The 12,142-nt window shown below is 50.8% G+C and overlaps 1 protein-coding gene across 3 annotated transcripts; it reads left to right on the top strand.

The window, feature by feature from the left end:
• The first annotated feature begins 9 nt into the window (after positions 1 to 9).
• On the top strand, positions 10 to 11,776 carry ATG9B (autophagy related 9B). Of its 3 annotated transcripts, XM_031939417.1 has the most exons (16): positions 10 to 97; positions 2,594 to 2,656; positions 3,035 to 3,203; positions 3,554 to 3,597; positions 3,839 to 3,903; positions 4,146 to 4,334; positions 4,738 to 4,879; positions 6,794 to 7,548; positions 8,063 to 8,216; positions 8,476 to 8,655; positions 9,393 to 9,638; positions 9,829 to 9,974; positions 10,221 to 10,317; positions 10,502 to 10,625; positions 10,828 to 10,983; positions 11,175 to 11,776. In XM_031939417.1, the coding sequence occupies exons 1-15, from the start codon at positions 62 to 64 to the stop codon at positions 10,965 to 10,967; spliced, it is 2,550 nt and encodes an 849-aa protein (XP_031795277.1). In that variant the 5' UTR covers positions 10 to 61; the 3' UTR covers positions 10,968 to 10,983; positions 11,175 to 11,776. The 3 variants fall into 3 exon arrangements, with proteins under 3 accessions (XP_031795277.1, XP_031795276.1, XP_031795278.1); XM_031939418.1 differs by lacking the exon at positions 10 to 97 and having other exon boundaries at positions 1,717 to 2,656; XM_031939416.1 differs by lacking the exon at positions 10 to 97 and having other exon boundaries at positions 1,716 to 3,203.
• The last annotated feature ends 366 nt before the right edge of the window (positions 11,777 to 12,142 follow it).

Below are 12,142 nucleotides of genomic sequence, written 5' to 3'. Positions count from 1 at the left end.
ACTCGGAAAAGGCTCCAGGCTCCCTTAGCGCTCCCCCCTCGGGGGCGGAGCCAGGCGGAGGATGGGGCGGGGCGAAGGGATGACCCGAGGGCTCAGGGTTAGTCACTGGCCCTCTTCGGGTAGCCGAGGGGTGGGTGTGGGCGTGGCGCGACGGGGCCGCGTCTCTGTCCGGATCCTGTCAAGGGATCCGAAAGGGCCCAGCAAGGGGGCGGGGAAGTGATGGAGAGACGGGGGTGGAGCCCCAGCCGGCCTGACCTCCACACCTTGATCTGAGCTGTCAAGAAATTGGGGATGGCGAGGGGAAAGCTGTCCTGCTCTTAGACCCTCCCTTTGGGCTTATTCACTAAATCTTGCAATTTATTTACTTATTATTAATATAAATAAGCTTATTTAATAATAAATAATAATAATTTAGTAATTAATTAAATTAATTATTAATGAGTAATTTACATTAATAATAAATAATAATTTATTATTCGGGGTGGAAGGGAAAGGGATCAGGAAAAGTGAGGAGGGGGATTCTGCGGGAGTTGGGGGTCACAGGGGAGGGGAAGTTTTGGGTAGTGGGGGGAAGGAGAGGTTCTTGGGATGGAGCAGGATTCTCAGAGGAGGAAGGAGCTGGGATGAGCAGGGGGGAGAAGGAAGGGGTCTTAGTCTTCTGGAATTCCCATGGAGGGGAGTTTCTTAGAGAAGACAGCAAGGAGGGATTGGAATAAGAGGGTGAGTTAGGGGAGGCGTTCCTGAGCTGATGAGGGACAGGGTAAGTGAGGAGCTTCAGTGTGTTGGTACACTCTCCTGGAAGCTATATATATATGTGTGTGTGTGTATATGTATGTGTATACATATAACATATATATATATACATATATATGTGTATATATATATGCACACACATATATAACGTATATATATACATATATATGCATATATATACACATATATATAACGTATATATGTGTATAAAACATATATATGCATATATATGTGTATATATATACACAAACATATATAATGTATATATAACGTATATATGTGTATAAAACATATATATGCATATATATGTGTATATATATACACAAACATATATAATGTGTATATATAACGTATATATGTGTATAAAACATATATATGCATATATATGTGTATATATATACACAAACATATATAATGTATATATAACGTATATATACATGTATATGTGTATATGTATATATACACACATATATAACGTATATATACATATATGTGTATATATACACACATATATATAACGTATGTATATAATGTATATATATGTATATGCGTATATATACACATACATATAACGTATATGTACATATATATGTGTATATATAGATACACACATATATAACGTATATATATATAATGTATATATACATGTATATGTGTATATATATTTACACACATATATAACGTATATATATACATATATATGTGTATATATACACACACACATATATAACGTGTATATATATATATATGTGTGTGTATATATATACACACACATGTAACGTATATATATACATGTATATGTGTATATATACACACATATATAACATATTTATAACGTATATATACATGTATATATACACACACATATATAACATATATATACATATATATATATATATATATATATATATATATATATATATTTCAGCAGGCACTGAGAACTGCCCTAACTCACCTAGTGCATCACTCAGTGACAAAGTTTCCTATCTTGACTCTAGAACTGAGGCAGACTGAGCGCTTCCATCATGAGCGTGGATCTGTTGGATTCATCCTGGGCAAGTGTAGGTTAGAGTTTGAGGCAACACCCTATGTCCCTGACCCACGGCCTCCTCATCTAAAAGGATAGTTTGGACTAGAAAACTTTTAAGGTTATTTTAAACCCTAAATCCTGTCATCCGTTCCTGTCCGGTCCCCAGGTCTGTTAGACCAAAGTCCATAGTGCGCAGACAGCCCTTTAGCTGACGCGACCCTCCAGGAACCAGAGAAGCCATGTTTGTCTCACCGTCTCCCAGGGCACCCGGCCTCTCGTAGCTCCCGGGCGTGGCCCTGGGTGGCTGAGTCAGCAACTGAGGGAGGAGGCTGGGTGCCTGAGTGCCACCTGCCTTTCCTGAAGAGTCAGCTCTGCAGGAATGAGGCCGGACGGGCTGGCCTCCCTGGTTCCCCTCTCCGGGTGGAAGGCCAGCAAGATCTCTGCTCGGTATCTCACCCTTGGGATTTTGAGACGTTCCCTCCAAACCGAGCAGTCTCTTTTCCTCCCCAGTCACCCGAGTCTGCTTCTTGGAAGTCTCGAGGAACTGTTTGAGCCCGACTGAGTCAGAGATGGGCAAGAGGCACAGGCAGAATGCCATGAGGCAGGGCACTGGGAGAGGTGTAGGTGGGGAACAGGGTCTGTTTGAACATCATCCAGCTGGTGGGAGAGAGAAGGAATCCAGAGGCGCGGGAGACCTTGTGGTTCCCCCAGGAGTCTTGGGAGGGGCCATGAGTGGTCAAACAGGTGATTGGGAGTCAGGACGCCCAGGGCCTGCTTATGGCTGAGTCACTCTGTTGTTGTCGTTTGAAGAACCACAAGCTCTGCTCCCCAGAAAACAACAGCAGTGTTTCTGTTGGAGGAACCAGCCCGATGGTGAGACGGATGGGATGGGGGGGGACAAAGGGGCAGCAAGAAAGATGGGGGGAGCTGGGGCCAGGAGCTATGTTATTATCCCCTTTGCTCCCTCCTCCTCCTCAATGTCTGGGGCCTGGAAGGGGTAGGATCTCTGTCTTTTCTATGTCTCCAACCCCCTACACAAGAAGCTCTCCTTCCCCATTTCTTGCTTCCATCCCGAGGCCCCTTAGCCCAGCCAGGACTTCTGGGGTAACTCATCCCCACAGCAGTGACCTCCAGGCCCCAGAAACCTCTTCACCTCATGGGGAGTCTTCTGGGACCCCTTGCTCTGCTCCATCTGGCCTAAGATCCTACTCCACCCCATGCCTGGCCTCGGTGACTCCCCTTCCCTCACAGTGGTCTCTCCAGACTTCCTCTGGGCTGCGGATGGGCCCCCTAATCCCAGAACAGGATTACGAACGACTGGAAGACTGTGACCCTGAGAGGGACTGTGACAACAGCCAAGACTCACCCCTCCCAGGGGATGACCAGGAACCCCTGCTCCATGTGCCAGAGGGGCTCAAGGGTAAGTGGGGATACAGGAAGTCCAAATGAAACAGGTTCTGGTGTGGAGTGGGACACAGCTCAGAGAGGGAGGGGCACAAGTAGCAGCCCCCACATTTAGAAAGTTCAAGGGGGCAGGGGCATGAAGACAAAGGGGTTGGAGGTAACAGGCTAAGGGAATGGAGACCACCCGAATGATGGCTTAGACTTCTGCATGCAGAGTTCCATCTCTTACATTTTACTAGCCGGGTGCTCCTGGGTAAGTAACTTCATCTCACAGTGTTGGTCTCCTCTGCTGCTGAGTCGCAGGGTGACTGTGAGATTGTAAAAAGAAATGGGAGTAATTGTCTTCCATGCCTTTTTTCCATCCAGGCTCTTGGCATCACATCCAAAACTTGGACAGCTTCTTCACCAAGATATCTTGTGTGCCCACTGTTGAGGGCAGCTGTAGTGGGCAGCTGTAAGATGAGCAGGGCTGAGGGCGAAGACTAGGGCATTCCTTGGAAAGGAATGGGTGCCTGAGAACTGGCGGGGGCTGGGCTTCAGGAATGAATAGTCTGGTTGGGGGTACTTGAAGGGAGGGGGTTAAGTGGATGGGCGCTGGAGCTTGGGGGAGATCTTTGATGACTTGGTCTTATTCCTTGATAAGTTTGGTACCTCTACAATTACCATCAGCGGAATGGCTTTGCCTGTATGTTTCTGGAGGATGCCTTCCAGTTAGGGTAAGTCCTTTATATTTAGTTCCTGTCTTCATCCTCCCAGCAAACAGCAGTCCCTCTTCTCAGCTCCCCACATAGCCGCCACCTTCCTCTTTCCCTCTCTCATTTCCCATCCCTCAGCAAACCTTGGCAGGCCTGGGGTTGTTTCCCTGGGATCTGCTGGCCTGACCCCAGCTTTGCTCCCAGCCCTGTCACCCTGGGATGCCTCTGGTTCTGCCTTCATCCTTATCCCATTCCACCCACAGACAGTTCGTTTTCATTGTTGCCTTCACTACTTTCCTGCTCCGCTGCGTTGATTATGATGTTCTCTTTGCCAACCGACCTGTTAACCATACACGGCCTGGAGCCCCTGGCTCCCACCAGACCCCTGGAGTCCTTCCCAGCAAGGTGACCCTGTCTGATGCTATCCTGCCTGCCGCCCAGTGTGCCCAGCGGTGAGTGAAAGCAGAGAAGGGGTAAGGGCAGCGGGGCTTGGGAGCCTGGATGGTTCCGGGATTGAGATCAGAGACACTGCCATCCTCCTCATCCTCTGTTCCAGCTACAGCAGAAGTGCAGGCAAGGATGAGCAGAGGGCTAGGGGAGTAAGGCTGAACAGAGACAGTCAGACTGGTGAGAGGAAAGGGACCCGGGAATCTCACCTATTCTGGCCCTGTCTCAGTTCTCAGAGCCAGGCCCTCGTCCTAGATCCATGAGCCCATTTGTCTCATCTGCTCTTTCCTCCATCCCAACCCCATGGCCTTTGATTAGGGGCTTACTAGTTCTGCTATGTTCCCTAACTCTAATCTCTTTAGGTAATCAAACTCTAATCCAGGCCACCAATCTGTCTGTTTAATACAGGGTACATTCCAGCTCACTCCTGATCTTCCTTTTATTCCTGGCCACTGGGTTTTGGCTATTCCGTCTTCTACGCTCCCTCTGCAACCTTCTGAACTATTGGGATATCCGAACATTTTATAGAGAAGCCCTGCACATCCCCCCTGTGAGTTGGAGGTGGCAGGGTGCTGTGAAAATAGGTCAAATTGGAGTTAGGGGAAGGAGGGAACGAGATAATAGGTCAAAGCAGAAGCTGAGGGAAACCGTTTTCCACAGGCATCACAGAGGTCTGAGACATTCAGGTTGAGAATAAGGATATTGTCAAGTTTTCAAATCTTCCTTGACATCTACTATACGCTTGGCTTTGTGGGAGACAGGAAAGACGAGACATGGTGCTTGCCTTTGAAGAGCTCACAATTGAGGTGAAAAAACAAGACTGGTACCTGTGTCTCAGGACACTAGATAATGCCAGATGGCTTATAATCAGATCTGTATGGTGCAGACATCAGGAGCTCTGTAAAAGGAAGGAACAGATAGGCAGAAAGAATAGTTTGAAAAGAAGAGGAATGGTTGGATAGAATTTGGATAGAAAGGTTACCTTTTTGCAACTTCTGTTCATTTCTCCTCTTTCTGCCCTCTGGGGTCAATCATATCCACATCTGGATTCATAGAATCACAGAATGTTGGAGCTGGAAGAAGTGTTAGAAGTCTCCTAGACTCAGCTTCTTACTTTACAGGTAGGGCATTTGGGGCCCATGAAGAAGAGAGGTTTGCCTAAGGTTTGATAAATCCTAGAATTAGGAATCGGTCCTCAATACTGCCCTGTATTATCTGGCTCTCCTAAGTAGACAGTAACTTTGGAGCTGGGAAAGGTCTGGGTTCAAGGCCTGCCTTGGACATGCACTGTGTTCTCATAGGCAAGTCACTTAATCTCTCTATGTACCCAGAGAACTCTGAATGACTTGAAGTTACAGAAGTTTAGCTATTTTCCTTGATGGGAGGAGTTTCTATTCTGGGAGTTCCTCACACTGATGAATTCACAGGTCTTAACTACCACTTGCTCCTCCCCTAGATAGCCAGCTCTTGAATGGTCCTTTTTTGTATTTCTCATAGCTCTAAATACTGGGTTGGGCAAATAGTAGGCATTTAATAAATATTTGTTGAATGAATGGATTCTTATCTGAGTTTGAGAAATCCTTGCTGGTTTCAGAATAGGACCTGATGGGAGGGGTGTTTTAGGAAGGTCAGTCTGGGGGTCATTTGCTGAATGGAATTTGAGGAACAAGAGACTGGAAAGAAAAAGCCAATTTTATGGCTGTTGAAATGGTCCCACATGAAGATTTGGATTAATGTGGAAGGGAGCGTCTCTTCTTTTTCAAGAAGTCAAGAAACTATTTCTCTGAGTGTTTTTTTTTGGGGGGGGGGGAGGAGGAAGAGGAAATAAAATTTTTGACTCCCTTGGTATTAGGAGGAAGTGCTTCATTTCCTTTATCAAAGACTAGGGCATTAAGAGGTCAATTTAACTGCCCAGAGTCGCACAACCAGGATGTGTTAAAAGACAGCACTTGAATCCAGAACTTCTTGGTCCTGAGGCCTCCTTTCTATATTGACCTGTAATCAATGAGCCAGGTACTATGGTGATCCCTTGTGCTCTTGGGACTCAGTCTGGGTTGGACAGAACATGACAGGTATGAGAAGTTCACCTAAAAACAAAAAGTGCAAAGGGTCAAACAGTCTGATGTGATTTATAGTTTGATGAGCTGCATAGACAATGAGGGTTGTAAGAGTTCAGAAGAGGATGGAAAGGAAGGATGATATGGCAGGTCTGATGTAGACTGGAAGTAAGGGTTACAGAAAAAGAGAATTCTGGTGCCTGAAGCTATGAGCCTGAGGGGCAGAGAGGAGACCAAGCTCCAAGACACAGAGCTGAAGCTTGGGGCAGCAAGAGGCCACGAGTCCCTCTCAAGCCACGGTCTCCCACAGGGGGCGGGGGTTCACATTTACGTAGTGGTCATCAAGAGGAGGGAGCTTTTGGGGTACGGTCCTTCCCAGGAATCACTCCTTTTCCCTCTTCCTTCAGGAGGACCTCAGCAAGGTGTCCTGGGCTGAGGTCCAGTCTCGCCTCCTGTCCCTGCAGCGTGGGGGGGGCCTGTGCGTGCTGCCGCGGCCCTTGACCGAGCTCGATGTTCACCACCGCATCCTGCGCTACCCCAACTACCTGGTGGCCCTGGCCAACAAGGGCCTGTTGCCAGCCCGCTGCCCACTGCCCTGGGGAGGCAGCGCCACTTTCCTCAGCCAGGGACTGGCCCTCAATCTTGACCTGCTCTTGTTCCGGGGACCAATCTCTCTCTTCCGTGGGGGCTGGGCATTGTCCAGTCCCTACAAGCGGAACTGTCAGAGGCGGACGCTTGCCACCCGCCTCCGCCGAACTCTGCTGCTGCTGGCACTGGCCAACCTGGCTCTCTGTCCGCTGGTGCTGGCTTGGCAGGGCTTGCACGCCTTCTTCAGCCACGCGGAACTGCTGCGCCGGGAGCCGGGGGCGCTGGGAACGCGGCGCTGGTCCCGCCTGGCCCGCCTGCAACTGCGCCACTTTAACGAGCTGCCCCATGAGCTCCGCGCCCGTTTGGCCCGTGCCTACCGCCCTGCTGCCCGCTATTTGCGGGCTGCCGCCCCCCCAGCCCCACTCTTGGCTCTGCTGGCCCGCCATGCTGGTTTCTTTGCCGGTGCCTTGCTGGCTGTCCTGTTGGTGCTCACAGTGTATGATGAGGATGTGCTGGCTGTAGAACATGTGCTGACCACCATGACAGGGCTGGGGGTGGCGCTGACTGTGGCCAGGTCAGCACGTGGGGTACCTCCCTCCTGCCTTGGGGGGGACACTTGGGTCCCAGGGCAGGAATCTTCACTTCACCTTTTTAGATAAATACCCAGGGAAACGTCCATCCATTCATTCTGTTCTCTCAACTTCTAAGTGTCATACCGTTTTAGAGCTTGGAAGGGACTTTAGAGAGCATCTAGTCTCCCTATTTTAAAGGGAGGGAATAAAGACCCAGAAAGGGAAAATGACTCACCTGCTCATGACCCCAGAGGGAGTGAGCAACAGTGTTAGGACCAGGACATAAATCTCTTGTCTTGAAGGCCAGCTCTCTCCCCATCATCTTACTGCTTAACTCTCACAGATAATTAAAATTCTGAGCTGACAGGGACCTGGAAAACTATCCAATCCCCTAATTTTATAGAAGAGGGAAGTGAGGTGCTGGCTCAAGGACAAACAGCTGGTGAGGGACAGCCAGAAGCAGAAAACCCCTCTCCAGACAGTGCTTTTTGCCCCATCGCTCTCCTCTTCCTCCAGGTGCTTCATCCCGGAGGAGGAGCTCGTGGGTCGCTCCCCAAAGTCCCTGCTGCAGGCCGCTCTTGCTCACATGCATTACCTCCCGGAAGAGCCAGGACTCACCCGGGAAGCCAGCACTCACCACCAGATGTCGCAGCTCTTGCAGTACAAGGCAGTGAGTGAGAGCAGCTGGCTCTGGAACTTGGTCAGCCCACGGGGCTGGTCAAGGCCAGGATCTGTGGGGAGCAGCTGTGGGACCTGACACTGTAAGGGCATCCCAGGCTTCTCAGGGGCTCTCTGGCTGGGGAGTTAGTGGGTTCTACTCTGCAGTGCCATCTTGGACTGGGTTGGGGAATTCTTTTATCCATAGAACTTAAGCCATTCTCTCCCCAGACAGCCCTTCTGTGGGGTTTCCCCCATTTTATTTCCCCCAGGTCTCTCTCCTAGAGGAGCTCCTCTCTCCAGTCCTCACCCCGCTCGCCCTCCTCTTCTGGTTTCGCCCTCGTGCCTTGGAGTTCATTGATTTTTTTCGGCACTTCACTGTGGATGTAGCTGGGGTTGGGGATGTGTGTTCCTTTGCTCTCATGGATGTGAGACGCCACGGCCATCCCCAGGTTAGATCCCCTCTCCCCCTTCCTTCCTGATTCTTCCTTTCTCTCTGTTAGACTTAGGAGATAGGGGCCCTAGGGGGCCAAGGTAGTATCCAAGAATGGGGAGCAAATACAGGCAATAATGTTATTGTCAGGGGTTTTGGGATAGGAGCAGAGTCACTTCCAAGGTGGGGGTGTGTGTGAGGCAGAAACAAATTCCATATTTAGAAGCGTGGTGATGTAGTGGACCTAATCAAGACAGTAGTCCTGGGCTCTAATTGTGTGAGTTGGAGCAGGTCACTTAATCTCTTCTAGAACCAATATCTTGATTTGTATAATAATAGTAATGACTATGGAGGTAGGCGCTATTATTATACCCATTTTACAGTTGAGAAAACTGAGGCACACAAGTTAAGTGATTTGAACTTGGGTCTTCCTTATTCCACATCTGGTGTCTTATCCACTGTGTATATGGCTGTATAGTATAGTCTTTGTCCAGCCTACTTCACAAGATTCTTGTGACGATCAAATGATGATTATCAAAGTGTTTTGAGAAGCATTCAGGAGATTGTAAGTGCAATATAGTGGGTAGAGAGCTGGCTTTCCCAGTCTGGAAGATCTACTGCTATTGCTTCTGACATGTACATGACCCGGGTGAGCGCCCCAGGCCCCTATCTCGGGTTAGCTGTGAATCGTGGAGCCCAGGGAAGTCTGTGTCTGCCAAAGAACGGCGCTAATGTAATGGCTTATGATTTCCCCAGTGGCTCTCGGCAGGACAGACAGAGGCCTCGGTGTCCCAGCGTGCGGAAGGGGGGAAGACAGAGCTCTCCTTGATGCGTTTTTCACTGGCCCACCCCCGCTGGCGTCCACCTGGGCACAGCTCGCGATTCTTGGAGCAGCTTCGGGGCCGAGTACAGCAGGATGCTGCTCTCTGGGCTACTACTCCAGTCCGGTCTCCCCCCACACCCGGTCACGGTCCCAGCTTTCTCAGTGACTCCACGTCTTCAGTGAGTCCCTCCCACCCCCAGAATCTTCCTCACCCTCATGGTCTTCACAGCCAGTGACTGTCCCCAACCCACCAGCTCCCTCCTTGCCCCTTGTGCCCTGGAGCCTGTTAGCCTGTCCTCTCATGTGGAAATTCATTGACTTTATGACCCTGACCTCCCCCAAGCACTCTCCCTTTCCTCTTGCCTGCAGCCCGAGGCGCTCCTGGCCAGCCTGATGCTACATCCCCTTCTGCCACCCCGGGATCTGAGTCCAGTTGCTCCCTGCCCAGCTGCTGCAACTGCCAGCCTCTTGGCCTCTCTCTCAGGTTCCACATCACAGGCTGGCCACGACCCAAGGTGGGAATGGGTGCAAAGGATGGGGTGCGTTGGGGGAATCAGGGTGGAATCATTGAGAGGGGCACAGAGACACCTAGGGGAAATCCTGATCTTTGGGGAAGAGCCTGGGGAGGAGGGCAGTGATTGAGGGTCTGCTCCGGGAAAGATGTGACCTTGAAACTGTGGGAAGGTCAAAGCCCACTGTGCTGGGGATGCTGTTTGGAGGTGGCAGAGCGTACTTCTGACCTGCCCGGCTGCTTGTTGTAGTTGTGTCTCTCCAGGAGGTGCTGGGGTCCGGAACCCCGCCCTGCTTTCTGAGCTTGCCTCTGCTGAGATGAGTCTTCATGCCATCTACCTGCATCAGGTGAGCTGGTCCAGGGAGCAGGGCATGTGTGTGTATGTGTGTGTGGGGATGACTAACATTGATGAAGGAGGTGGGGAATCTCCATTGCCCTCTACCCTGAAGAATTGAGCTTCTGGACTTAAAGGGTGGGGGTAAGGAAAGGGACCACTGGTGGTGGTGCTCACAGCTTCCCCCCATCATTCAGCTCCATGAGCAGCAGCAGCAAGAGCAGTGGGGGGAAACTTCAGCCACGCCGCTCCCAAGGCTCTGGCCCAGTCCCCAGAGGCTACTCACCCCTGAAGATGAGACCCTGACCTGGCACAGTGATGGTAAGAACCCAGCCATTGGGAAGGGATGGGAAAGGAGGAAGTGTCATGAGACAGTGGAAAGAGTCTGAGGCTCTGGCTTCTAATCCTGTCTGTTGCTTATTACATCACCTCTATGGGTCTGTTTCCCTGTCTGTGCAATGAAGACTAGGTTGATTCTGAGATCACTTCTGAATTCTGTAGGACTGGTGGTTTCTCTTTCCAGGTACCAGCCCTGCCTCTAGCTCCAGCTCCAGCCCCAGACAACAATGGGGGCCCAAGGGAGCCAGTAATCTACCCCTTGGGGGGTGGCAAGAAGAGGGCAGTGTTCAGAAGGAGGCAGAGCTCAATCCCAGCAGTGGTTGAGAAGTCAACCAATGTGGTCAGTATTGTCTGGGGTGGGAAAGATGAGAAATGAATAGTTAATGGAAAGAGGGTGGTGTGGTGAGGATTAAGAGGACCAGGGTAGGCAGACTAAATGGTGTGTACAGGGAAGGGGGATAGGACAAGGGAGGTTTTCTTTGGATTTGGGGCAACTGGAAACCTGCCACACACCATCTTTTCCTTTTCCAGATGCTCCATCCCAGTTGGCTGGTTGAGGTTGGGAAGACAATTAGCCTTCATCTGCTGGCTCTTATGCAAGTCATCATAATTCAGACCAGGGGCTGAGCCTTAGTGGAAGCTGGCAGGCCCTTGGGGGGGTGGGAAGTCTTGAGCTAGCCCCAGAGAACCGAAGTGAGGATGTGTGGGGGGTGGGCCCATGGGGAAAAACTGGGGGCATCCCTTTACACAAGATGAAAGGAGGGGGAGCAGTTGATACCTCATCAGCACCAGGCCAATGACACCCTAACACCAGCAGCGAGACAGGGGAAGCCCCATTTTCATTACCATCAGCCCCTCTTTGAAGGGGGGACAACAGAGCAGGGTCATTCATGATGGTATGGGTGACCGGAATTAAATTGTCTGGCAGCAGTCAGACGCTAGCCATAAGGGAAGGGAAATCAAGCTAAGGAGCCACCTTTTCTTTTAGTTCCCTCTGAGTCGGAAGGCACGCAGAGTGGGGGGTAGGTGGGAAGGGGAGAATTGGTTTTGGGCAGACCCCTGATCTTGGAAGTCTGTGACAGTGTGAGGGGCAGGGGGCTGCCCCTGGAATAAAGCACCAAAGATGGCTGTTACCTGTCTGTGACTCTGTGTCCCCATGCCCAGCCCGGAAAGGAAGCCCGCGGAGCTTAGTGGGCCCCGTGGGCCAGAAGCCTTGTGGTAGCGAAGGCTGGGTCAGGGCGCTGGGGCGGCTCCGGCTCCGGGGCTTTTATGCGGCCCTGAATGCTTCCCGCCTATCTCCCGCCTTGTGGGCATTTCTCGGGAGACAGGCTGGGGCTGAGAAGAAGAATGTGCCTGGAGAAAGGGAGGGCGAGGCCCGGGGTCTCCAGGTGTGGGCCAGCCTAAGCCGGAAGGGAACAGAATACGGCCCTCTGAGGACAGCCCCTCGCGGTGGAGAACCAGCACCCGGGTCCGTGGCAGGGAAGCGGAAGAGCCGGGCC

This window comes from Sarcophilus harrisii, chromosome 5 (genome assembly GCF_902635505.1).
Source record: "Sarcophilus harrisii chromosome 5, mSarHar1.11, whole genome shotgun sequence".
Taxonomy (NCBI): Eukaryota; Metazoa; Chordata; class Mammalia; order Dasyuromorphia; family Dasyuridae; genus Sarcophilus; species Sarcophilus harrisii.
The sequence above is the reverse complement of the archived record's forward strand: the minus strand, read 5'-3'. Positions and strand labels throughout refer to the sequence as shown.